The sequence below is a fragment of the Gallus gallus genome, chromosome 1, assembly GCF_016699485.2.
Source record: "Gallus gallus isolate bGalGal1 chromosome 1, bGalGal1.mat.broiler.GRCg7b, whole genome shotgun sequence".
In the NCBI taxonomy this organism is placed as follows: Eukaryota; Metazoa; Chordata; class Aves; order Galliformes; family Phasianidae; genus Gallus; species Gallus gallus.
The window spans coordinates 33,112,810-33,136,671 of NC_052532.1; the positions used below are offsets into that span (position 1 = coordinate 33,112,810).

General features: G+C 37.8%; 1 protein-coding gene across 5 annotated transcripts in view; it reads left to right on the forward strand.

Annotated features, from left to right (window-relative positions):
* The window catches only part of MON2 (MON2 homolog, regulator of endosome-to-Golgi trafficking), a 78,016-nt gene that overhangs the window by 1,961 nt on the left and 52,193 nt on the right, over positions 1 to 23,862 (forward strand). For all 5 annotated transcript variants that reach the window (XR_005857370.2, NM_001199605.3, XM_015281478.4 and 2 more), the window contains exons 2-9: positions 12,946 to 13,009; positions 16,996 to 17,123; positions 17,828 to 17,959; positions 20,441 to 20,570; positions 21,138 to 21,235; positions 21,863 to 21,988; positions 22,749 to 22,943; positions 23,667 to 23,791. Coding sequence is in view for 4 of the 5 variants with exons in the window: in NM_001199605.3 (NP_001186534.1) it covers positions 12,946 to 13,009; positions 16,996 to 17,123; positions 17,828 to 17,959; positions 20,441 to 20,570; positions 21,138 to 21,235; positions 21,863 to 21,988; positions 22,749 to 22,943; positions 23,667 to 23,791 (998 nt within the window). In the remaining variant the exon portion in view is untranslated. The remainder of the gene's footprint in view (positions 1 to 12,945; positions 13,010 to 16,995; positions 17,124 to 17,827; positions 17,960 to 20,440; positions 20,571 to 21,137; positions 21,236 to 21,862; positions 21,989 to 22,748; positions 22,944 to 23,666; positions 23,792 to 23,862) is intronic.

The following is a 23,862-nucleotide window of genomic DNA, read 5'->3' on the forward strand; positions in this document are numbered from 1 at the left end:
AAGGAAGCAAGTACTCTTCTTAACTCTCAAACAGCAGCTGCTAGACAGGTATTTTAATTACATGCATTTGTTCTAATTGTGATTGGATTTGGCTGGAGTCATCAGAGGAGTGGTATGTTCTTCTGAGTGTCTGGGAGCAGCACCAGCTTTTTGAACTATGCTTAAGCATAGGATTTTTGAAATATATTTTTGCTACTTTATAATCTCACCTTATTTTTCACTCTTACAACACTGTTCTCATCACCACCACCTCCAGTATAACTTACGAGCTTACTTTGCAGCTTCTGTGCAACTTCCTAAAACTTCTGTGTAACTTTGTGAAGTTACTGTACTGTGATGGGACTACTGAGAAGTTCCTCAGCCAGAGTAAGTTGTGAGCTCTGCTGCAGTTGTTAGATTGAATCACTACTTTATGCAGGTGAATCCTATTGGTTTCTGAGGGGATCTAAAGCTTTCCTCACAGCTGTTTGTTGTTGTCAACCCTTTGTAAAATCATGTATGCCTACTTTATTTAACTTTGCTTTGATATTAACACTGTTAAAATCCTGAGAAATGCATTTAGCTGATAGTTTTGCTGCTGATGGAAGTAGTAGTATAGTTCTCAATTATACTTGCTGCTCAAAAGATTCACTTCAACAAGTCCTTTTTTAGTCAGTGCTACACTTAGAAGGTGGTGCAATCAGACACACGTCTCTTTAATTAAATAGGGTTTTCTTTCTCACTTTGTAATGGTGCTTCTAATGCTTTTGTTCTTAAGAACTAATTCCATATTTGTTTGCTAGGTACAGAGAGGCCAAAACAGTATTAGATGGTTCTTGGAGCAGGCGGTAGGTAGGGTAGGTGACACAACTGAGGGGCTTCATCTGATTTTAGGGATGCCAGTAGGAGCAGGGCAGCTGGCTGTCTGGTGCAGTCTGTGGGGTTTGTGATGATCACATGGCAAACTTTCTTCTCCCCATTTATCCCTTTGTTTATAACTAAGAAATAATGAGATGTGTCTTTGGCCCCTGAGCAATCCACACCTCATCTTTGTGTGATAAAAAACTCACGTGAGTAGAACTGTTTGTTTTCCTCTGTGATGCCACTCACAGCGTTGTAAAATGAGAGCTCCTGAAGCAATCCCTGGGTTTGAAATTGTGCTGCTGGCGATATTTGGGGATTTAGTAATGGGCCAATCTTACTTCTTAGGAGTGCAGAAAATACCAATTACTACTTAATTTCAGACCCACATCCGTTTGTTACTGGGTGTTCTCATTTTTTCATGTTGGTTAGGTGTATAAATCCTTCATGGTGCTTCCTCAGATTGGCCCTGACTGCAGAAGTATGCTCAGCGTGAAGGCTCTACAGTGGTACCAAAGTGTGATTATAGTGGCTGTGTCTATCATGCACCAAATTAATATTTCATGTGTACAAGTAACGACACTGCTGAAAAATTGCATTCCTATTTTCACAGTGTATTTCCATTTCCCAGTTAAGGAAGAAGACATCAGCCTGTGATGTGATAGAAGCTCTCAGGGCACTTGTGAATTAAACAGCATCCTTGGAGTTTGAAATTACAGAGGATGAAGCAGTCTGTAGTACCAGCATCGGTTGTGCCCGTGTTATCTTGAGTAATCTGACATTTCTGCCAGGCAACAGCAGTGCTTGGCTATTATTCCCTTGTTTTTAATATGTTGAGTTCTAAACTTTGCTCCCTGTGAGAGCATTATAACACTTAATTTCTGACTGGGTGAATTGTGTGGCACACACAGGCCTTTACTTTTACCTGTGAGTGGCTGGGGCTCAGTGTCCAGCGCAGGTGTGTGGGAATTGGTCAGCACTCCCTTTGGCCAAGCTTGTGCTGTCGGCCTTAAAGATTTAAAGGAAGTGCTTCCTCTCTGATTGTTAAACAGCACACCCTTACCTGGATCCTTTTAACTGGAGTAAGAGTTTTGTCTTATCGCAAAAATGAAAATAGTTTTGTGTGCTAAAAAGGATACTTTCTGTTCTTATTGCTGATTGATAACACTGCAGTAAGCGACATCTAAGCTGGGTAGATGTCTTCACTGGGCAAGAAGTGTTAGAAATATAATGGAAAATATTTGTATTTAGCAGAAATAACGCAACTGAAAGGGGGAACATAAGCATACCCACGAAGTTCTACTCAGTCTGAAGCCCAGATTTGTTTCACTGTTGTTTAACTGTGTTGTTCACACAGATGCAGCCCAACCGTCTCGGCTTTACGAGCAGGCATGTAGTCTGTAGGCCGACGTGGGTTGGTTGATTTGTTTCTAATAGTTGTAGAAGTGAACTGAGCTTGAAAAAACACAGCAAAAACATTTCTGATCCAGCTCTGCGCAGTTGGAGACACTTGTGGTGAGAAAAGGGAAGGGGCAGCACTGAATGTGGGGCAGGGTGGGCTTGGCCTCCTGCTGAGCGCTCCTGTGGTGATGCATGTGGTGGCGGCTGTGTGTTTTAGGGTGTTTGCTGCTGGGCTGAGTTGGAAGTGTAGGTCTGGAAAAGCAATAATGTTCAGCTACATCAGCCTTACGTGGCTGTTCAGAGGAGTTGAAGTTGTGTGTTGTTAGCTCTGAGTTCTTTGGTGCATTTAAGTGCTCTCTGGGGACTCCTGAAAGGTAGCGTTTGATATCCTGTCTGTACTGGTTGTCTCCCAGACCTGTGTTTGAATCAGAGCAGAATTTCTTCTGTTTAACTATTTATTGAGTTGTGTATGCCTTTGGCATACTGAAATAGTACTGTCAATTGATCGTCTGTATCTAGGAAAAATAATAGAATCCAATTGTGCAAACTTATTTTCCTTCTCTCATAAGTAACTACTTGCAGACAAGCAGCCTTATTAAATTCTTTGAGGAGAAATTAAATCATCTCCGTTTGTGCAGCTTCTGGATAAAACAAACGTTTGTTAGAATTGGTTAATTGCAGTAGAAGTGATGTGGGCTAGCTGGGCAAAGAAATGGGCTTTTCACTTTCTGAGAGGCTGTCTGTGTGCTGTGAACATAGGTTTTGTTCACGTGGCTCATCCTTGGAGTGCAGTCCTGTCTGCATGGAGAGCCACATAGAGCTCCATTCTCTGGGTTGAATCACTCTGGTTTTAGGGGGAAGTGCTGGTATTGAACGTATCATAGGGCTGATATTGAAGCCTGCCTTGTGGGTAACTGTATGAAACCACATGTGAGGACATGCTGCAAAATGTAAATGCATGCTAAAAAGATGCAAAACAGTTAATTAGCTTTTAACATTGAAGAGATCTTCAGGGTTCCTATTAAAACTGTAAGGAGCAGTTAAAAAAAAAAAAAGCTAATATTCAAACATTAAGAATTGGTTTGTTCCTTAACAAACTTTCTGAAATAGTTACGGTTAAACAGTGTAGTACGTACCTAAGCTAAGAGAATGGTATGCTGAAATGCCATGTGGTTTGGTCACTTGAGTCCCTGGATGTATTCCTAGCATTGATTGATTTTTTTTGAGAGCTCTGTGTTCATGTTGCTCTTGCAGTAAAGAGACAAGAGCCAAATGGAACTGGCAAAGAACAAATCTTTGTATGTAGACCATTTCCTGTAGGAGTAACAAAATGTGGAGCTTTCCGCCATATTTTTCTATTAAAATGAGTTAAGTAATTCTGAAGCTGTAGTTTATTGGGAACCTAACCTATGGTAAGCTTTCCAGGTTGATCAGTTTTCAGGTTTTCTCAGTAATGTTTCAGAAAGGTGTAAAGACCTTAGTTTTTTGTTTGCTTTAATGGGTATTCACTTACGTTACTTCAAATGAGCCTTCCAAATACTATTCAACTGATTTGTAAAATGCTTATTGTCAAAATTGAGCAGCTTTCACTTGACCATGTATTTTGTGTGTGTGGCTGAAGATTATTCTGTAGTACTCTTTGATTGCCAGTAGCTGAGCTGATCACTTGAAACAGGCAAGGCTATTTCCTTCCGTTCATCTGTAGTTCCTGAGCTTTACCAGTTGCCATGTCTGTTAGCTTCATGTTTGGAATCTATTAATTTTGCAGTGTTTTTATTCAATGTTGATCCATGTACAGTAATATTTTTTCAGAATTCCTTTAACAGTTGTACTGCTGCATTTCTAGAGGAGTGTTGTCTATACAAACAGTTCTGTTTTTAAGACTTAATTCTAAACTTCATGTCATCATCTCAGTCTTTGATAAGAAATACTGTATTTTTGAGAATGGCTGACAGTATGATTATAGACCTGATTTCTCTATCATGTAACACTTTATAATTGAATGAATGAAAAAAATGAACAGTATTTTCTGTACCTCAGTCTATCTGTAAACTTCTCTTGGTAGGCTTCAGAGCAAGATTAAGGTGCTGAACTTTGGGTATCTTCATCGATCTTGCAGGATCAGTTCACTCTGCAGTCATTCTGGAAATATGACTGATGGAGCAGATAGCCAGGGGATTGTTTTAGTCCATTACCAACACACCTATGGCACTTGAAATAAATTCACAGAATCATAGAATCACAAAGTTGCAAAGGATCTACAAGATCATCTAGTCCAAGTGTCAAGTGGATGGCTACATTAGTGTCTTTTATCTTGAGTTCCAGCTACTGGTCCAGAAGGACATAGGTCTTCTGTCTCCATGTAGTAGTCTCAGGTATGGAGATTCAGGCTCAGATACCTGCAGAGAGCCCCTGCTAGTGGGTCAGATTAATGCTGCTTAATTCTTAAAGCCTCTCCTTAAACTCTCCAGTGCAGTGGGAGTTTAGATACATAAATTTGTATGTCTTGATCTTTCATTGAATCCCTGTCTCCCTCCCATGGCTTCCTGAAAATGATACAGGAGACCTGTAGCAGAAATTCTCGACAACTCAAGGTCCAGCTCATGCCCAAACTGCCTGGCACCTGGTGAAAAGAAACAACATTCAGCAAAGAGCTGTTACTGTCAGAGGCTTACAGTCTGACTAGGTGACTGCACCTAGTGCTTGCACCAGTGCCTCAGGAGCATCCTACTCCAGTCTGTTTGGATTGACAGGCTGAAGGCAGAATTAAAATCTGCAGCTCCAAAGCAGGTTTTTATGTGGTTTGATGATCATTGTGACACAAGTATGTAATGAAATTTCCAGTGATTTATTATCAGTTGTGTTGTACTTTATGGATCCCTCAGAAATGTGTCAGTGCTTGATGCAGGCTATGTCAGGATGTCCATAGGCTGTATATAGATACATAAGTATAAATTGTAGAAATACATAATACAAAAATGCATCCTGATTCTACTTTACTGTGCAGGAGAGAAGTGTAACTTGAAAATTTGTTGCTAACTGGCTGTGTTTGTTCTGTATCAAGTCTTCTTTTTTCTGCCTGTATCATGGCTTTTCAGTAAGGGATTGTTGAATGCTACTCATTGTGATTTTTCTCTATTGATTTATATGTGATGGTTTTCCAACTGAGGTGTAATGTTTTGATTGTCAAATGAAAACTCTTGATATGAAATATTTGCACTGCGTTATCCTAACCTCTACATTCATGTCGAGTGAAGTACCTCCAGAGGTATCAGCTCGGAAGCAATTAACTGGCACCTCTCCTGGCATTATTGATGACTAACCTTCAGGATTCTGAACTGTCAGCTTGCAGTATCTGCAGCCAATTTCAGAAGGTTTATAGACCAGGGGCGTAATGACTCCAGTCAAGTGAAATAGCACTTTTAACATCAGGGCAAATACTATGGTTGCACTGTAGCTGGAAATGATCATCTTGTTATCTTTTTAATATATAAGAAAATAAAATCTGCAGTATCATATCTTGAATTGGTCAAGAAAATTTAAAGTAGGTTCAGCTGGTGCTACTATTTTTCCTCAGCACTGAGCTCCTGTAATTAGGAATGGCACCATCCTTGAGTACCGTCAAGTCCAGCAAAAATTAGTTTGGTATCTTCAACTATAGTCCCTGTTAGAAATGTGAACTAATTATTTCCTCTATTAGTAGATAATAATACAGAGTAAAAGCAGATGAGTTTTGTTTGTGTCTCAGGTGAAAACAGTTTTGTATGTGAGTAGAGGCTGACCATCTGTTTGTAACTTCTTGTCTTTAACTGCTAAATAAAGGTACCATGAACTTTAAAAGCGAGTAGTATTTCATTTGATTATTATTAGGTTTTTTTCATTTAAATAGGGCTGTTTGACAATTCACATAAATCACAAATTCCAAACAAAGCTGAAAAACTGTAACTGCTGCTGCTTTTGGATGGAAGGTTTTATGATAGTGGAAGTGGTTTACTGAAATAAAATATTCAGTTTGTTGGAGAACTAATACTATTTTAGTGTGATTGCTAAGATTCTGTGGCAGAAAAATTAGATTGAGAAACCTATGTAGGAGTTATTTTTAGAAATGGTTTGAAAGGAGAGTTATTGTTTTCAGTTTTCCTTGCTTTGTCTTATGCATATGCCGTCCTGGAGTTATGTGTATGAGCAGTGATTGCAACCAAGTTCACGTTCTCCACAGCCTCCCATCAGAGAGCTGTAGGCATTAACAAGCTCTCCTCTTAGCCTAGTCTTCTTCAGGCTGAACAAGTGCAGCTCTCACATCATCTCCTGTTCCACCTGTTCATCACCCCTCCTAATGGTCTTGGTAGACCTCTGGCCTCACCCCATCACATCAGTGTCTGCTTTACACTAGTGAACTTGAAGCTACTCTTGTGAGAATGTTGCTGGAGTGGCCAGCAACTCCAGTTGCTGGAGTGGCCCAGCCCACTGTTGGCTGCCTTTGGTAAGGGCACACTGCTGACTTGCATTCCTGTTTGTTGTGCATCAGGCCCCTGCATCAGAGCTGCTTTCTGGCCAGTTTGCTCCTAGCTTCTGCTGATGCATGGGGCTACACTGTCACAAGTGCAGGAATTTGTGTTGAAACTCAGGAGGTTCCTACCAGCTCGTTTGTGTTCCTCTGAATAAAAACCTACCTGTGTATTGGGCAGTACCCCAAATTTGGTATCTGTCTGTAGGCTTTTCGCTATTACCTGGGCTGTCTTACAAAGATGTTAGCTCCACTGCCCATCCCTGAAGAGAAACATTAGTAACTTGTCACCAGCTGGACTTCATACTACTTGTAATTATTCTCTGAGCTGACAGTTTAGCCAATCATCAACTCACTTTATTGTCTGCTGGTCCACACCTCACTGATTTGACTGTAAGGGGGCTTATACTATACCATAAGAGAACGGGATCAAAGGCTTTGCTGTAGTCAAGGCATACAGTATGTACTGCTTTCCCATTACCTGGCCATAAGCTCATTATAGAAGGCGGCAGTGGTCAGGCTCGTGCTAAACATGTGTTGGTTGTTCCTGGTCACTTTCTTGTCCTACCTGTGCTTAGAAATGGCTTGCTGGAGGACTTGGCCCATAACCTCCCAGCAGCTGGTGTGCAAGTCTGAGTGTTATTCCTTTGAGATGTGCCTGTTGCTTACCTCTTTCTACTCTATTAAATAACCTTCCTCTGTTGCCTTGACCCTGATCAGTGGTGGTTTGTAGGCTTGTATGTGTCTGGTTGGCTTAAGTACTAAACTTACATACTCCGAAACTGCTTCTGCAGGTGGTGGCACGTTTCCAGAGGCCCTGCAAGTAACTTTGCTCCAAGCCAGGAGAATGGGAGCAAGCTCTAATCCAAGTACATTAAATCATTGAATATAATAATTCCCTGTGAGTACACAGTGCTGTCAGATCAGAACTAGCATTTCACTGATTTAAATCACAGATAGAATGAGCATCTATAAAAGAGAGGGGTCTGAGTAGGGATTGTACTCCTGAGGAGAAGGATAAAAATACAGAAGGAAGGTACAGTGCTTTTTTGCACAGATGTGGTACACTTGAGTGCTTTCGTGAGGCTGATTTACTGTGTGAGTTTTTGTGGGTGTGCCTTTTCCAGATAATAGTTTTGCAGTGTGGTAATGGTCCAGAATGTACTTTTGCAAAGCAAGCCAGAATAGCATTGAATTGAGACAGTACTTTAGGCAGGAGAGTCTCTTAGCTAATCTATTGGATGTAGGGTTAGTGTTCCAGTGAGAGAGGCAAATTATTACAGACAGAAAAAATTGCTCCTTTTTTTTCATATAATAGATGTGAAAGTGACCATAAATGATATATGTTGCTCTCATCCAATCACAGTAAAAGGGTCACAAACAATACAATGTAAGTACCAGCACGGACCAGCATTGCCAAAAGTACTGAATGCTTTTGTTTTCAGAAAAGAGAAGTCAGAAACTTGCAGGGAAGGGGCAGCAAACCTCCCAGCAGGTTTGATATCTCTGGAGATAGCAGTTTGCGTGTAATTGAAACACGAAGTCATTCAGAGTGTTAATGGTGGAAATATTTTATTTTTTGTAACAAAACTATCCAATTGGAAGTTCACATAAAAATATATTGAAAGTGGAATCAATCCATAGTTGAAATGATTACCTGCCTGGTTGTTATGTTAATCATTTTCATGCAGGTGTGTAATTCTTGGTTTAGAAGAAAAAAGAAGAATTAAATAAGAAAAAAAAATGCTGGTTTGTAATGTGTGGTGCCATTTTCTCTTTTCTATAAACAGGAGGGGAATTGGCTATTTATGAGGGTGGACAGTGATAGGACAAGGGGGAATGGTCTTAAACTGAGACAGGGGAGGTTTAGGTTAGATATTAGGAGGAAGTTTTTCACACAGAGGGTGGTGACACACTGGACCAGGTTGCCCAAGGAGGTTGTGGATGCCCCATCCCTGGAGGCATTCAAGGCCAGGCTGGATATGGCTCTGGGCAGGCTCTGGTGGTTGGTGATCCTGCCCATAGATGATCATTGTGGTTCTTTTCAACCCAGGCCATTCTATGATTCTGTGATATTTTGATACCGGAGACTGATCCACTCCGGTTAGGTCTGAGACCTTGCACAGAGTCCCTAATGATTTGCAGAAGTGCCACATGTCAGGTCAGCTGTCACTGGGCTGTGGGTACTGGTGGCTTCCCATTTCGTCATCCTCAACAGCAGCCAGTAGAATTGCATTTCTAACAGTCCCAATATTAACTAGTATTTATGAGTTATAGATTTTTACAGTCTGTGTGCATGTATTTTATGTGGAGAATTACCAATCTGGGAATGGAATGTTACCTGGTTGTTGACCTCCCTGAGGGTGTGTCAGCCCTTGTGTGGTGTTAGCAGAGTGCCAAGCCAAAGTTGGCTGTCTGTCACCTGGCTGGTGCTTTTGGTTTGAATGGAGGGCTGGAGGGGAAGCATTTGAGATCTGAGGAACACCTAAAGCTGGGTTTAGAGTCCCTGCAAATTACCACTGCCCGGCCTCTCCTGTGCAAGGAACCTCAGTGTGAGTTGACTTCAAGGTGAGGTTCTGCCTGAGCGGCAGTGCGGACATGTGGCAAGTTGTGGGGGAGCAAAGCGATGATGGGGTGAGTGCTTGAGCCCAGAGGGTCCTTCTGGATTTTGCTGTGAGATTATAGGCTGTTCGAAGAGAAGCAAATCAGGGTACCCAGATGAAATTGATTTGAATACATGCTATCACTGAGAGCCCATTTCTGTTTTTCATCAGCGTTTCTCCTGCCAAAACTGAATGCTGCAGTTGCTGCAGCAGAAACATGAAACAAAACACAATAGTGACAGTGTGTGCTTGAGGCATTTTATTTCAGTTCATTTCACAGATGTTAAAGTAGCGGAATAGGAAATGTAATTGACTAAAGGCTTCAGGTATACTTGAGCTTTGTTATGGTACATGAATTCTATATATTTGCTTCTTTGAGACTACGGTTAGCTGTGGTGCTAATGGAAGCTTGTATAATGCTGCTTTTACAAATGGTGACTGCTTAAAACAGATGCCTTACATTTATATGAAAGTAAATTACTGTATTTGTACCAATAAATTCATAGAATGATGCTGGCCGTATGCTTGATCAATGTTGTAATATTCTTTATTAAAATATCCTTTTCTAACGGGACAGTGACCTCTAGAGTGCTGTAGTAACGTTTGCATTGGTGTAAATTTGCAAACTTAGTGCCTTTTATTACTCTTTGCCAAGCTAAACTAAGCCTATCCAAGTTTACTTTTATACCAATGTATATAGGATAGCCAGGTAACTGTTTGTAGCCTCATTTTCTCTATTGTCTGCTTTTTCAACTGAAGTCCTTTTTTGTGAATAAGTGATCAAGGAGAAAGGACACGGAGGTGCTGGAGCAGGTCCAAAGAAGGGCAACGAGGCTTGCGAAGGGCTTGGAAAATCTGTCCTACAAGGAGAGACTGAAGGAACTGGGGCTGTTTAGTCTGGGGAGAAGGAGGCTGAGGGGAGACCTTATTGCTCTCTTCCAATATCTGAAAGGTGCTTACAGCGAGAGCGGGGCTGGGCTCTTCTCACTGCTGGCAGGTGACAGGATGAGGGGAAGTGGCCTCAAGTTGTGCCAGGATAAGTTTAGGTTGGATATCAGGAAACACTTCTTTACAGAAAGGGTTGTTAAGCACTGGAATAGGCTCCCCAGGGAGGTGGTTGAGTCACCATCCCTGGATGTGTTTAAAAACCATTTGGATGTGGTGTTCAGGGACATGATTAGTGGAGGGTTGTTAGAGTTAGGGTAGGATGGTTGGGTCATGATTGGACTTGATGATCTTTAAGGTCTTTTCCAACCTGAGTGATTCTATGATGCTATGCTTCTGTGATTCTATTTTTTATATTTACAGTGGAGTATGGTGTTTTGTCATTATTGTTTCCTTTAATAGGATGGGTGCGGTGTAGTTAATTTTTAATTATAAATAATTTGATTTGTAATTCTGAATAGAAATTAGAGAACAAAATATAGTGTGCGTAATTACAGATATTCCTATGTCTTGTGAAGAGGAACTGCTGTATTCAGAGTGGTAAAAGTAGTCAAAGCTTTAGTAGCTGTCGGTTTGTTTTATGTCATTTTAAAAAGAATCTGTGCTATTTTAGGTAAAGATAGCAGACAATGAAATGGGAGACATCGTGCTCTCAATATTGTTTTCCTTCTTTGTGCAGAGTGTGGAGCACGTAGGAATGTCATGCGTGTGGGCATTATTATTTCTTTGATTCAGGGGGAATTTGTCACTACTGGCTAGTAAGAAAGCAATTGCCAGTTGATGTGATGAGGCTTAGTTTGAAGGTAATTGAAGTTGGACTGTGACAAATCCTTCGTATTAATGAATGGGAACAATTTATTGCGCCAAGACCCCTCCTCATTAGCTGACCATTTATAACTGAAGTGGAATGGGTCGACTTAACATGTTGCACCATCTTAAGTTTTAAGTTAATGTAATTAAAATAAAAGAAACTGCATTTGGCACTCCTCAGTTTAATTATGCCGAATATATATTTGCGTGTTTCAGTGCGCTCATTTGAGCGTGTTGTATATTAGTTTAGGTACTGTTGATATTATTCTACAAATATTTTTCATGTGCAAACACTATTCAGCAAAGCCAGTGTAATTCCCCAGCGTTTCACAGGTGTATTCAAATGATGGTAAGGCTGCGTGGAGTTTTCCTATGCTTATGTTGGGAAACAAACAAAAGGCACAGAAATTTTAGGTTTCATTTTTTGAAATTTAGCCGTTTTGAGAAATAACCTTTACCAAATCTTAAATTCAAAATCAAATACTTTTATTATGCAGTCATCTTTGTCTGCCTTTCTGGGAAGTCTTGTTGGAATGGGGTTCGGATGGAGGGTAAAATGGTTCTCTTTGGCAGAGCTGCGTGCTCTCACTTCCATGATTCTGCCGGCATAGACTGGCTGCTCCTCTGGTCTGTGCCATACAGTGACAGCACAGTTCTCTGAGCAGGAATGTTAAATCCAAGGAAATGTGGGAAGGCTTAGTGTGTAAAGTACACAGAAATATGAAACAGAGTTAAAAGGGGCACGTATACTTTCAAATTTGGCAGAAAAGGAACATGTTTTCTATTGTTTGGGAAAAACTGTTGAGTTTATTTTGGTGTACAATGTTTTATGGAGATTTCTTTAATTGTATCCAGGGGGTTATGAGGTATTAATGAATTTAAAAACTGAAAATAAGCCATTTGCAGTGTATTTTGCATTTTTTACACAGAACTTGCCAGTAATTTTAGTTTTGAAAGGTAAAGCATCAATATGAAATGTTCAGTTTGACCTGACTGCATTAGAAAACATGACTTTGGTGATTTATGCTGGATGATTAAGAGGAGAGTTGGTCCCTCGCAGTGGTTCATGATGTCCCTGCTCCATTGCTGGGCCCTGAGCATCCCTTGGGCTGCTGGCATGGGAGGGATGGGTGGTGAGGTGCACCCCTGTGCTGCTCATGGGGACCAGGGGGCATTGATGTCAGTGGGGTGGCATGTTGGGGGATGCTGTGGGTACTGTTGGGAACAGAAGACTTGTAGAGCTTGCATGCAGTTAATTCGTACAGGGAATTCAGGACAGAAATTGCATGAGGAATTAGATTTTGTGCCAAAAATATTAGTAAAAGTGTTAGCTTACAAACTGAAAATGCTACTGCCTGACTTGAAGAACAGTGATAGAATTCAAGTGCTGTGTACCACGTCAGTTTTATTAACTGGATTTAATTGCTCAAGTGTTATGTATTAAACATTGATGCTGTTACTAATATTTGCAGTTCCTTCAGCATTTCAATCTGATGAACGTGACAAGTTGTAACGTATCACGAGGTGTTTCGTAGATTGAGGATGTACACAAACTGCTTGCCAGTTTGTTTTTTTGCTTGCTAGCGACTTTTCTTTGCATTCTTAAGACTGAAAAATAATACAATGAAAACTGCCTTCTGAAAATCAGAACCACTGAATATATCCCTTTCTGTACTGTTCTGGGAAGAAATTTCACTTCCATATTAACTCTGCTTACTGAAAATACTGCAATTTATTTTTCTCCAAGGCTGTACAATTTTATTTATCTTAGATACGTTTATTTCTTTGCAGATATTGATGTATGCAACAGCATCTAAACTACTTATTTTCCTTCTACAGGCTGCTGAATCAGGAATAATAAAAGTGAAAACAATAGCTGCACGGAACACTGATATTTTGGCAGGTAATTATTTGCAGTGCAGTGGGAAAAACAAGCTTGTGTTATAGATCAAAATGTTAAAGATACGTGTTGGGTATGTGCAGTAATCCTAAATGCCTTTTAGTGTGTGCGGTATCAGTGAAACTGTATTTGTAGGTACCTAGCAAAAAATCCAGGAATACTGAGAAATTCTACTTCTGTATTATACTTGTGCTATATTAGTGCTGCCCGAGCAAGGTCTCCATTTTCAGTGACTGTTCTAAAAAGTAATCATCCACTTAGAAAAATACGAAATTATTGAGCTTCACGTTCTCCATGTCTTCTACTGCCACAGCTGTTGTTGAGTGCTCTGTGTGGAGTTCTGCAGATCCTCATCTGTGTGTTTACTGTGAGAGTCTAGCCTTTGGAGACTTGTATCTGGCAGGCAAAAATCCATCTTAATCAGAGACAAGGTCATTCAATTTCAGATGTACCATTGCCTTGAGGGACAGGAGATATTTTGCAAGTTGCAGCTTTGTAAGTGCTTAAAGCAGTTATCTCTGACTTTCCTCAGCTGTGTTAAATAGCATGTAAATTGATGGCTTCTTACCAATTGCTGGTAAAATCTTTGGCCAGATTTGAATGTCCCTGTATTAATGCTTGAGTGTCTACCCCAGCTGTAGTTGAACTTCTTTACAGTGCTCAATTATTTGAAAGGTCCAAATGAAATAGATGCAAAATTACTTCTTATTTTGAGGTATGCAAATCAGATGTTGTTAAGGAGGCACTTTCTAGAAGTATTTGAAATAGCAGTCCCATCCCTCAGTATTTCACTTTAATGCCTCTTTTTTATTTGTTTATTTTCTTTGTTTTTACTGCTGTCATGAATGCTGACATAAGTGGAAAAACTATGCCAGGTAATGTCAGCTATGCATCAAAACACACAAATGAACAAGAGAAATCTCCCGTTAGCCATTTGGGAAGCTAGCAACATTCTTTGCAATATAACTGTGTAAAGATCTTTACATTTTAGAAAGGTATATTTTTAATCTCGATTTCAGAGTGAGAAGATGTGAAGAATTGTTAGTTCAAGGCATGGATAGGCAGTCCTTTATCTTTCTGAGGGAACGCCTTCTGACTGTAGGTCGTATTTTGTTATTAGTTTTCATTTGTAAGGCTTATACTAGAATGTAGTTAGAATTTGTTTCATTCATCAAAACAAAATTGCACAGGCCTGTTTCTATGAGGTTTTCAAAAACAGAAGGCATTCCAAGTTATTCTGATTAGTTAACTTTTGATAATAGGGTAATGACTTCTTTTCCCATTGAGAAATTGAGGAACAAAGGGTAACTTACGCTGTGCCTGCACATTATCCTACTAATTGAAATGCAGTACCATTAAACAGTTCCAACTCCTTATGGACTCCTGTATTTTTTTTTTGAAGAAGAAGCAGTTGTAAGTTGATCTTGTAGATAAGTTAATATCCAGATCTCTGCTGTCTCCCACCTGGTATTTAATATTATTTTGAAAGAAGTTAGCATGTACACATTAGCTGAAAAAGACTACTGTAGTTGTGAAACCTAGTGGAGTAAGTATTTTTGACTGTTAGATATTTATTAACACCTACCAGATATTCCGTTAATCTAGGAGTATATTTTCATTAGAATATTATTATTGTTGTTATTTGCCATAAACTGTTGATTCACTAAAATAGGTAACTATATCAGATATTTTAACATAAGCTGACCTTATGTTTTCCTGAAGCTATACACTGTGTGGAATTACAATTATCAGGATAACAGGTGTAATTTTAAAATGACAAGCTTACTGTGATAGTACAGAAGTAATGCTATGCCTGGTGATACATTTAACTTGCCAGAATCCTGAGGTCTCTGATATAACTTGTTTCTTTCTCTTGGAAAAAGTTGGGTAGTTTCAGAATTGTCATTCTTGGCAGTCTGCATGTGCTTTGGAGTTCATTTATGAGAACTTGAGTAAATCCAAAGAGAAGTCAGCTTGTGATTTATAGCATGGGAGACAGATGTGAGAAGTTATTTCCACGTGGCCCTGAGATGTTCTGTTTTTAGATAATTCATGCTTTCACTTTAGAAATTCTTTTAAAAAGATTATGATCTTGCTGATGGAGTGAAGTAGTCTTATTTTCCCCAAATTTCTTCTGTGATGTGGTTCATTATGATAGATGTCTTTTTAAATAAATTCTTAGATAATTTTGGTATGGCAAAATGGAAGCACAGCTGGATATAAGAACATTTTTGTGCATTTTAAGACTGAAACTCATGTAATAGTTGGTACCAAACTAGAGCTACCAGATGTTTATTTCAGCTTCATAAAGTAAAAGTACTTGCACAGATCCTGTTGTGAAATTGATTTTAGCAGGTTAAAGAAAAAATACTGTAGAAAATTTTGTTTTTCTTTTTAATCCCTGTATTTACTGTGAAATCCCGTGCACTTTTACCATTCAGAGCTCTGTCACGAATCTTAAGTTTTTTATGTTATCTTTTAAGAAAAAACTGTTTCTTCTTTCTACTTGATGGTTGGAATTTGTTGGTGAGTCAGAAGTTTGTATGAGTAAAGAAGCATTTGTGTCCACTTGTGAGTGAGCTCTGTTGGCTTTGTTGTAGGTAGGCTTAGCCATTTTTTCATGCTGACACATGCTTAAAATTACATCTTCATTCACATTTATGCTGACGTTTCATTTTTGTGTAGGCATTTGGCACAAGATCAGCCTCTTTTAGTTGCACACGAAGTGACTGACTTGGACTGTGTATGTACCAGTATTATCCCATACAGGCAAATACCTTATAAAAGTTGGTACTTACTGTATCCTGTTCTTTTCAAAGAAACTTGTCAGTCATGTGCTTCAGTTTAAAATATCATTAAAATACATTTTTCTGGCTTTTACCTTGATGTTTGTGCCTTTTTTCAAATTGTTTATAGCAGTACTTAATAATAGACCTTCATGACAGCCGAACTTCAAATTCTTTAATAAAAGATTATAAAATTGATAAACTTCACATTATTATGTGAGAACGTATTTTTTCTTTCTTTGTGGTAGTATTTGTGCTCTAAGCGTGTTTATTATTACAAATAGCTAGAATGCATGGGAATGACATTCAGTGTAAGTTCTTCACAATTTTCGGCCACGAGGAAATTTTTAGTATATGAAATAAGGATGTGCAGCTAAAGTCTGAGAAGTTTGCATGAATCAACGATGCTATATGGAAGGCAGAAAAGCACTCACTGGTCTGGGTGTGCCTTGCTTCGACCTTTCAGAAATATATTCTTTTTTAATTTTATGAAGCTAATCTCATATTTCTAGAATTGCTCTTTTGGGGAAAACATTTTGTAACATGTCAGTGTGTTATGTTGTATTAATGGTGAGATTTTATCTCCTTAAAAAAAAAAATTCTGAAACTTGTAATTTTCATGAAAATACTTCTCTTTAAGAAGGTACCTTTTCACATTAAAACACTGGTTGAAAAGTTCACAGCCGGGTGTATGTATCCAGGACGCATGTCCAGAATTCTCCAGCTGTTTTGTTGATGGCATTTTGCTCTTCCCCTTCATTCCAAGTGTTTGGCATGCCTTGTGCCACACATTGTGTTGCTTTTGAATACAGTTCTGAGGTGATGCAGGCCAGAAGGAAAAGGCTCCTGGAAAGAGAGTGGTCAGCACTGTGCAGACAGAGAGCTTTGGGGTAGGCAGAATCTTACAATTTGTAACGAACCAAATGGGCTCTAAGTAGGCATTTTGGATTTGGAAAGTTGCTCAAAGACGAAGTGTTGAAAAAGGAGAGAAGATACTTGGAATTAGAGCATTAATGGTGGTTATGGAGGCGTGCCTTGGCAGCCCTTTGTCTTTCTTCATTTGGCTTTTCCCTGTGGTACAAAAGTAACTCCCAGGTTTCCAAGGCTGGAGATTAAATTTTTTTAATAGCTATGATTAACAGATTTTGCATTGTATTCTTCAAAGTATTTAGAATTGACTGTTTCCGTATCTCTTTTCAAAAGCATTGAAAGAGAACAGCTCAGAGGTAGTTCAGCCTTTTCTCATGGGTTGTGGAACAAAGGAACCAAAGATCACTCAGCTGTGTCTAGCAGCCATACAAAGGCTCATGTCCCATGAAGTTGTTTCAGAGGTAAGATCAATCTTTACATAAATTCCGAAGTGTTTCAATGTCAGTAGCGCAGACCCCAAACTGAAGATGAGTGGTTTTTTTAGGAGGCTCTTTACGTTACACTGAACATAGTTTGCAAAATATATTGCTCATTTTGATTGAAAAATGTAATTAAAAAAAAAAAACTCCTTTTCCATCATTAAAAAAAAAATGTGGTGGAGAAAAGTAGTGACTTCCAGTAGGAATTTGTGAACGTTCAAAAAAACCACTTCTAGTTTGCTTTCTTGTAGCACAGGAACAGTCATTGATAAACCTGATTAAGACCGTATCCACAAAATTTATTCTATGTGATAGCACTATATATTGTGTTTGTGGTGTGTTATTTTAAAAATAAATAAATGTATACACATTTATTGCAACATGAGGCGATATAATTATGGTACTCCCATAAAGTGTGTTAAGAAGTTGGTGAAAATAATGTATCTAAATATATATTTGTGCTTGCATAGTATAGAAGTATACTGTTATTTCTCTGATATGAACAGAAAATAAAGAACCCACTTGAATTTGGACCAACACATTAATTAATTGGACCACGCATTAAGAGATTTCTGTGATAATAAGTTGCATACAATTGTGAAAGTGCTATTCTGACAGGTGTACACATGATATAAACAATATATAAACATCATAATTATTGACACAAAATGATTTCTTTTTGGTAGGCTGCAGCAGGAAACATTATAAACATGCTTTGGCAACTGATGGAAAATAGTCTTGAAGAACTTAAATTGCTTCAGACAGTTCTTGTTCTTTTAACAACCAATACAGTTGTGCATGATGAAGCACTATCCAAGGTAAGTATATGTTAGTGCCAGTTATAGTAGTCAAAATATCGAAGAGGAAAAATGGGAAGAAATTTTATGTATAAAGCTTTTGGAAATAATGGAAGAAGAGGGAGATATCTTGATTCTTTTGAATCTTTATTGGCTTTATACTGAACCTTGAAAATAGGATTTCTTTTATCTTCCTTTTCGCTCTGTCTTTTAATTCCTCCACTGTATAAATTCCTAACCTAATGGGGACATTAAATAAAAAATACCGGGCTAATGCTTATTCTGGTTTACTAAATTTGTTTTCTATATGTTCAAACTGAAATAAGTGCACATAGCACAATTTAAGCTGTCACTAATGCAGCAAATATTAGAAGCTGCCCCCCATCCTGCCTTAAATCTATCACTTAAGTAGTGCAATTATTGCTTTTTCAGTCAGAACTGAAATAATTTTTTGGTACAGTTTTAAATGTGTACTGCTTTGGATATTGTGTTTCAGCTGAACCAAAAAGCTTGTATTATGACCTCATTTTATTTGTTATTTAGTAGATGAGAAGCTACACTGGCTATCAATCTGCAAATTATGAAGTTCCTCTTCTTGACTGTATATATGTATTCTTTTTTTAACATAAGGAATTTTTTTTGACAGATCATTGCAAATTTCCATCTTTGTTATTCTTTGCCTTCCATGTATTGGTTTAATATAAGAGGGTTTTGTGTTTCTTTGAGAGAACAGAATTCAAGAATATTTTGAAGGTGTTCTGTTCTGATGTAGGGATTAGAGTTTTTCTTTCCTTCAGATTTTGGAGAAATAGCTTCCCAGGCAGTTAGATGAGTAGATGCTAAAAGCGTTATTAATCTATTTGAGCAAGGAAAGGAAAAACATGAAAAGAAATGAAAGCTAGGTTATGAAGGTCTGCTGAAGGCAGAAAGATAATGGAAAAATGTGTAGATGGCAGAACAGAAACTTGCTGAGGATTGAAGGATTTGCCAGTCTGTTCATTTTGTCTTGAGTATTCACACTATGGCAAAGACTCTACATCACCAACTTGTTTCTTTTTTCCACACGATGCTCCTTTTCCATGTTAGATGCTGTGTTCTAAGGCAAAAGAATATTTTTTTGAAGAAAACGTTTCTCATTTAGAATGTAGGATTCTTGGTAGCAGATGTTCTGAAGCAATGTGCAATAATGTTGTTCCATCAAGATTGAATTTAGGCTGTAGAGGGAGGCAAATGTTCGCATAGTACGATTACTAGAAAATCTAATTGCTGTACTGTTTTCAATTTGCTGTAAACAATTTATTAACTAGTGTGTTTTAGAACCATATAGTCGGTTATGGGCAGGCTTTGACAGAGCCAAGAAAAAAAATATTCTTGATGCAGCAGTATGCAGTAAAAATTCATGTTTTTATCCAAGGCTTGGAATCACTAGAGCTTCTCAGTTAGCCAAATATAAGCCTTAATTAATATGAATAAAATAATGGATTGGTTTGTTTGCTTTTTCCCCACAAGATTATTTGAAGAACTATTTGAAAGGGTTTTTTTTCCATGTTGAAAAGTTCATGGAGAAAATGAGTTTGAGGCAGATGTGTGTTGAATATTCATGTTTCAGCCTGACTGACTAAAATTATGAAAATTACTGGTAAATTTTCTTGTAGAGGCCCTTAATATGCACACTGCAGTTAGATTAACCTGCAAGTCATGCAGCATCTTTTGAAAGTCCAGAAATGTATGATTTATTGCATAATCTAAGTGGAGTCCACAGATAGTTTACAAAAAAAAGGATGTAAAAGAAAATTCTGCATCTTGTATGGCAGCATATGGCACCATACCTGGGTGTGGCTGTTCGTGCAAGTGCAAGGACACAAAATAAAGGTAGAAGAGCAGGAAATACAAGTTTTACCACACATTCAGATGTTAATCATCAAAATTTATTATAAGACCATTAATTATTAAATTATGTGTTAGAGGTAATAACAAATCCAATGGCAAACAATATTCAGGTCACTGCCTGCACAATGGCACATCAAAATATGCACCTTTGGAGGAATAATAGCAGCCCAGCCAACGTGGTTATTAAAGTGTTGTGATTTATATAGTAGAGGAATTGTGTGAAGTTATTTATGTTTTAGCTTGGAAGTTGCCTAGCCTTTCTGTAATTAACTGTATAATCCTGATGTCCTTATTGACATTAATGTCCATACAGATCGTTTTATGTAGTTGATTACTGTGTATTCTCAGTATGATGGTTACTGTTTTATTGGTGCATTGTAACATCTTCTGTTATTACCACTTCTAGTTTACTTTTACTATCAAGAATTTTGGCTAAGATAATCCATAAAAGTTATTCTGGTTCTTCAAATTTGAAGTGATTGAGCTAGGTTTTTTCAGGCAACCTTTTGACAAACGATAGTGGAAAATATTCCCCAGTCAGCTGTCTTGACTCTTAGCTAAGAGATGAAGATTTACTGCTGTGAGGTGATCTATTTATTTATTTATTTTCAGGCAATTGTACTTTGTTTTCGATTGCACTTCACAAAAGATAATATCACGAATAACACTGCAGCAGCTACAGTACGACAGGTAGTTACTGTGGTGTTTGAGAGAGTGGTTGCTGAAGATGAACGATACAAAGGTAGGCATACTTTTTTTCTCTGCTTGTTTGTTTTAGCCTGTTTTGACAGACATCAAATGTTTATCTTTTTCAGATAACGTTATAAAAGATCATAGGCATTATTCATTTTTATGGTCTTTTGTACATCGACTTGTATTTACGAGTGATGAAATCCTCATGCCAATCCAAGTCAGTACTATATGGAGAGATAGATTGATATAAAGTAATAAATAAAATCTTTTTTTCCCAAAGTGTGAGAGCTTATCTCCAGGTTAGTATTGTGAAGGAGTTTGGGGTGATCCACTTAAAGTGAAGATAACTTAGAATACTCAGTGTGGCAGAGGCCACAATAATGGTCCTAAAGAGGGCATTCATTGTAAAGAAGTGCTTGGTATTCATGATCCATCTAATTGGTATTGGTATTGCATCTGGGATTGGTATTCCATCTAATCTCTATTTCTGTAGAAATAATAAGCTGTTGAAGAATTACCTGGCCATTCTTTTAGAACCTCTTTGTGAGAACACTTAATGTATACTTGATCTTGAACAGTTCCTTGGTTCACAAAACTGATTTTTGTTTTCACACAGACATTATTGAACAGCCAGTTGCAGTTCAAGGAAATAGTAACAGAAGATCTGTCAGTACACTGAAGCCATGTGCTAAAGATGCATATATGCTTTTTCAGGTAGTTGGGCAGCGTATGCTTACACATTTGCAGTTATGATTGGGTGCTCTCTGTCTCTGTAAGAAATTTCAGAAATCTGTTTTTGGCATATTGGTGAGGTCCTTAACTAGAGCTTCAGGCCTTCTTATATGTATTCATTATAATTGGCAATACTATGCTGTATCCCAGAGGGATGGTTGGAAAATGAAGACAAAGTGGCGTAGGAAAATGTTTTATTATAAATCTTAAGTATGCTTGTTGACATCTAGTTTGAAGTTCTTATTTGCTTTAGCCACACATTGCTACCATAGCCATACTTCTTGTCCTTAGTAATGTAAATTAATGTAAAATGTGTAACAAAAAGTAAGAATTGTATTCAGCATACCAATAAAAATTTCTTGGCTTTGCAAGTCACTAATCTTGAGATATTTTTGAGGGCAAGAACAAACAATCACTGCAAGGATGCCAGCAAATTAATATATTTTTTTTTTCATAAGAACTTAAGTAAAAGATGTATTTGAGGAAAAATTGCTTTGAAATTTTTACTTACCAAGGATGCAGTGCGTGTAGATTTTGTTGTAGACGCAGGAAATTATTACAGCAAAGGACTCTGCAGAAAATCTAAATGCTATTGTGTTTCTTTTTAAGGATCTTTGTCAATTAGTTAATGCTGATGCTCCATACTGGCTTGTTGGTATGACAGAAATGACCCGAACTTTTGGCCTTGAACTTCTTGAGTCAGTCCTCAATGACTTTCCACAAGTGTTTTTACAAGTGAGTAGTTGTCAGAGAGAAAATTAGGAAGTCTTCTATTCACGTGTGTAGTAACATTTACACATCATTAACTCTTTAATCTAGCATGAATACCACTTGCAAAAGAAACTTACTTTTACATGTTTGATCTTTTATTTGAAGGAGAAGTACTGCATGCTTTTTGACCACCATATTTTTTTTTCCTTCTTTCCATTACATTCGCTTTGTGCACTTTGTGGAAGATGTGTTGCTCTGTTTCATCTTTTATTTTGCCAGTTGTATCCCCCATAAAGTTGTATTTTTCTATCTTGAATTATTTATGAAACTTTTGATAATTTAGCTGTGTAACTTAATGAGAACATTAACTTTGCAACACTTGCAAAGTAGAAGCAATTATAACTGTGATTTGTGTGTATCTACTGCATACAAAGGCACCATAATCTTATGGTAACATATTTTAGCCGATGTTATCTAAATTAAGAAGCTTAATATGTAAAAAAAATGATGTACTGGCAGACTATTGTTGTTTGCAAGATACAGGAAGAGGAGTGCAAGTATGTACCTGAGCATGTGATTTCATCATGCTTTTTGGGAACTTTACAATAGAATCTGCCCCTCTTTTCATTTTATGAACATTTAATTGATACCAGGATTTACATGACTTCAGAGTCCCTGATCTTAACTGTGCGTGTAAATAAGATGCATAATCAGAGCTACTGATGGCAATTGAAGAATATCTGTTAATAATTTATTTTGAATATGAATTTTTCTTCTATTTCAGCATCAAGAATTCAGTTTTCTTCTTAAGGAGAGAGTATGCCCTCTTGTTATAAAGCTCTTCTCCCCAAATATAAAATTCAGACAAGGCTCTAGCACATCATCTTCCCCAGCACCAGTGGAAAAACCATATTTCCCCATCTGTATGCGCTTGCTGAGAGTAGTTTCTGTTTTGATTAAGCAGTTTTACAGTTTGCTGGTAAGAAATGCATTCAAATTTTCTGTATGCAATTCTGTTTTGCCATATATGTGCCATTACTGTGGTAAATAATAGCATTAGTTAGTTGCTGGGAAATGTTGACTTGTACTGAAAGAAGAAAAGTCTAAATATCATCTTTCTCGTATAGATATTTGTGTTTACCTGTATGGTACTCATATGATTTTGTTAACTGTGGATTTACATAAATTCTTAGAATAGGTTAACTGTTGTCTTTTTTGTACTTGACTGGCTTGGGTAAGCCAGTTTTGATCTTATATTGTTTACCTGGCTTTAAATATTATTGACTACTACGCTTTGTCAGTAACTGCTAAGAGGCTTTGGACCTCTGTAGCTAAAGCTCTTGACAGAATATTTGTAAAAAACACACGTTCAGCTGTTCTTTACCTCCTAAGTGTTAGGCATCTGCTTAAAAAAATGCCACCTTTTTTTCATTTGTTTACTGTAGCACATTTATTTTGTTGCAGTATCTATGAAGAATTTTAAAGCTTTTAATACAATTGCATACGTGCCGTTATCTTGTCAAAACAATACTATGAGTATTAGGTATGGTTAATAAATGCTTGTTGAAGTATAGTTTCTTTTTTCCAGATCCTGTGCAAAACTTGTTAGGATAGGACTTTTAAGATGACACAAGAATTTGGGAAAGATATTTTGCAGAAAGTTTTTTCTTTTAATTCAGTGACTATAAACTCTGTATTTTAGGTGACGGAATGTGAAATATTTCTGTCATTGCTGGTTAAGTTTCTGGATGCAGACAAACCACAGTGGCTAAGAGCTGTTGCAGTAGAATCTATTCACAGGCTCTGTGTGCAGCCTCAGCTATTAAGGTATAACGTACAGCAAGTTTCCTTCTTACTTACATTTTAAGAAATCTTGTTATTTTTCTCTGCTGGAAAAT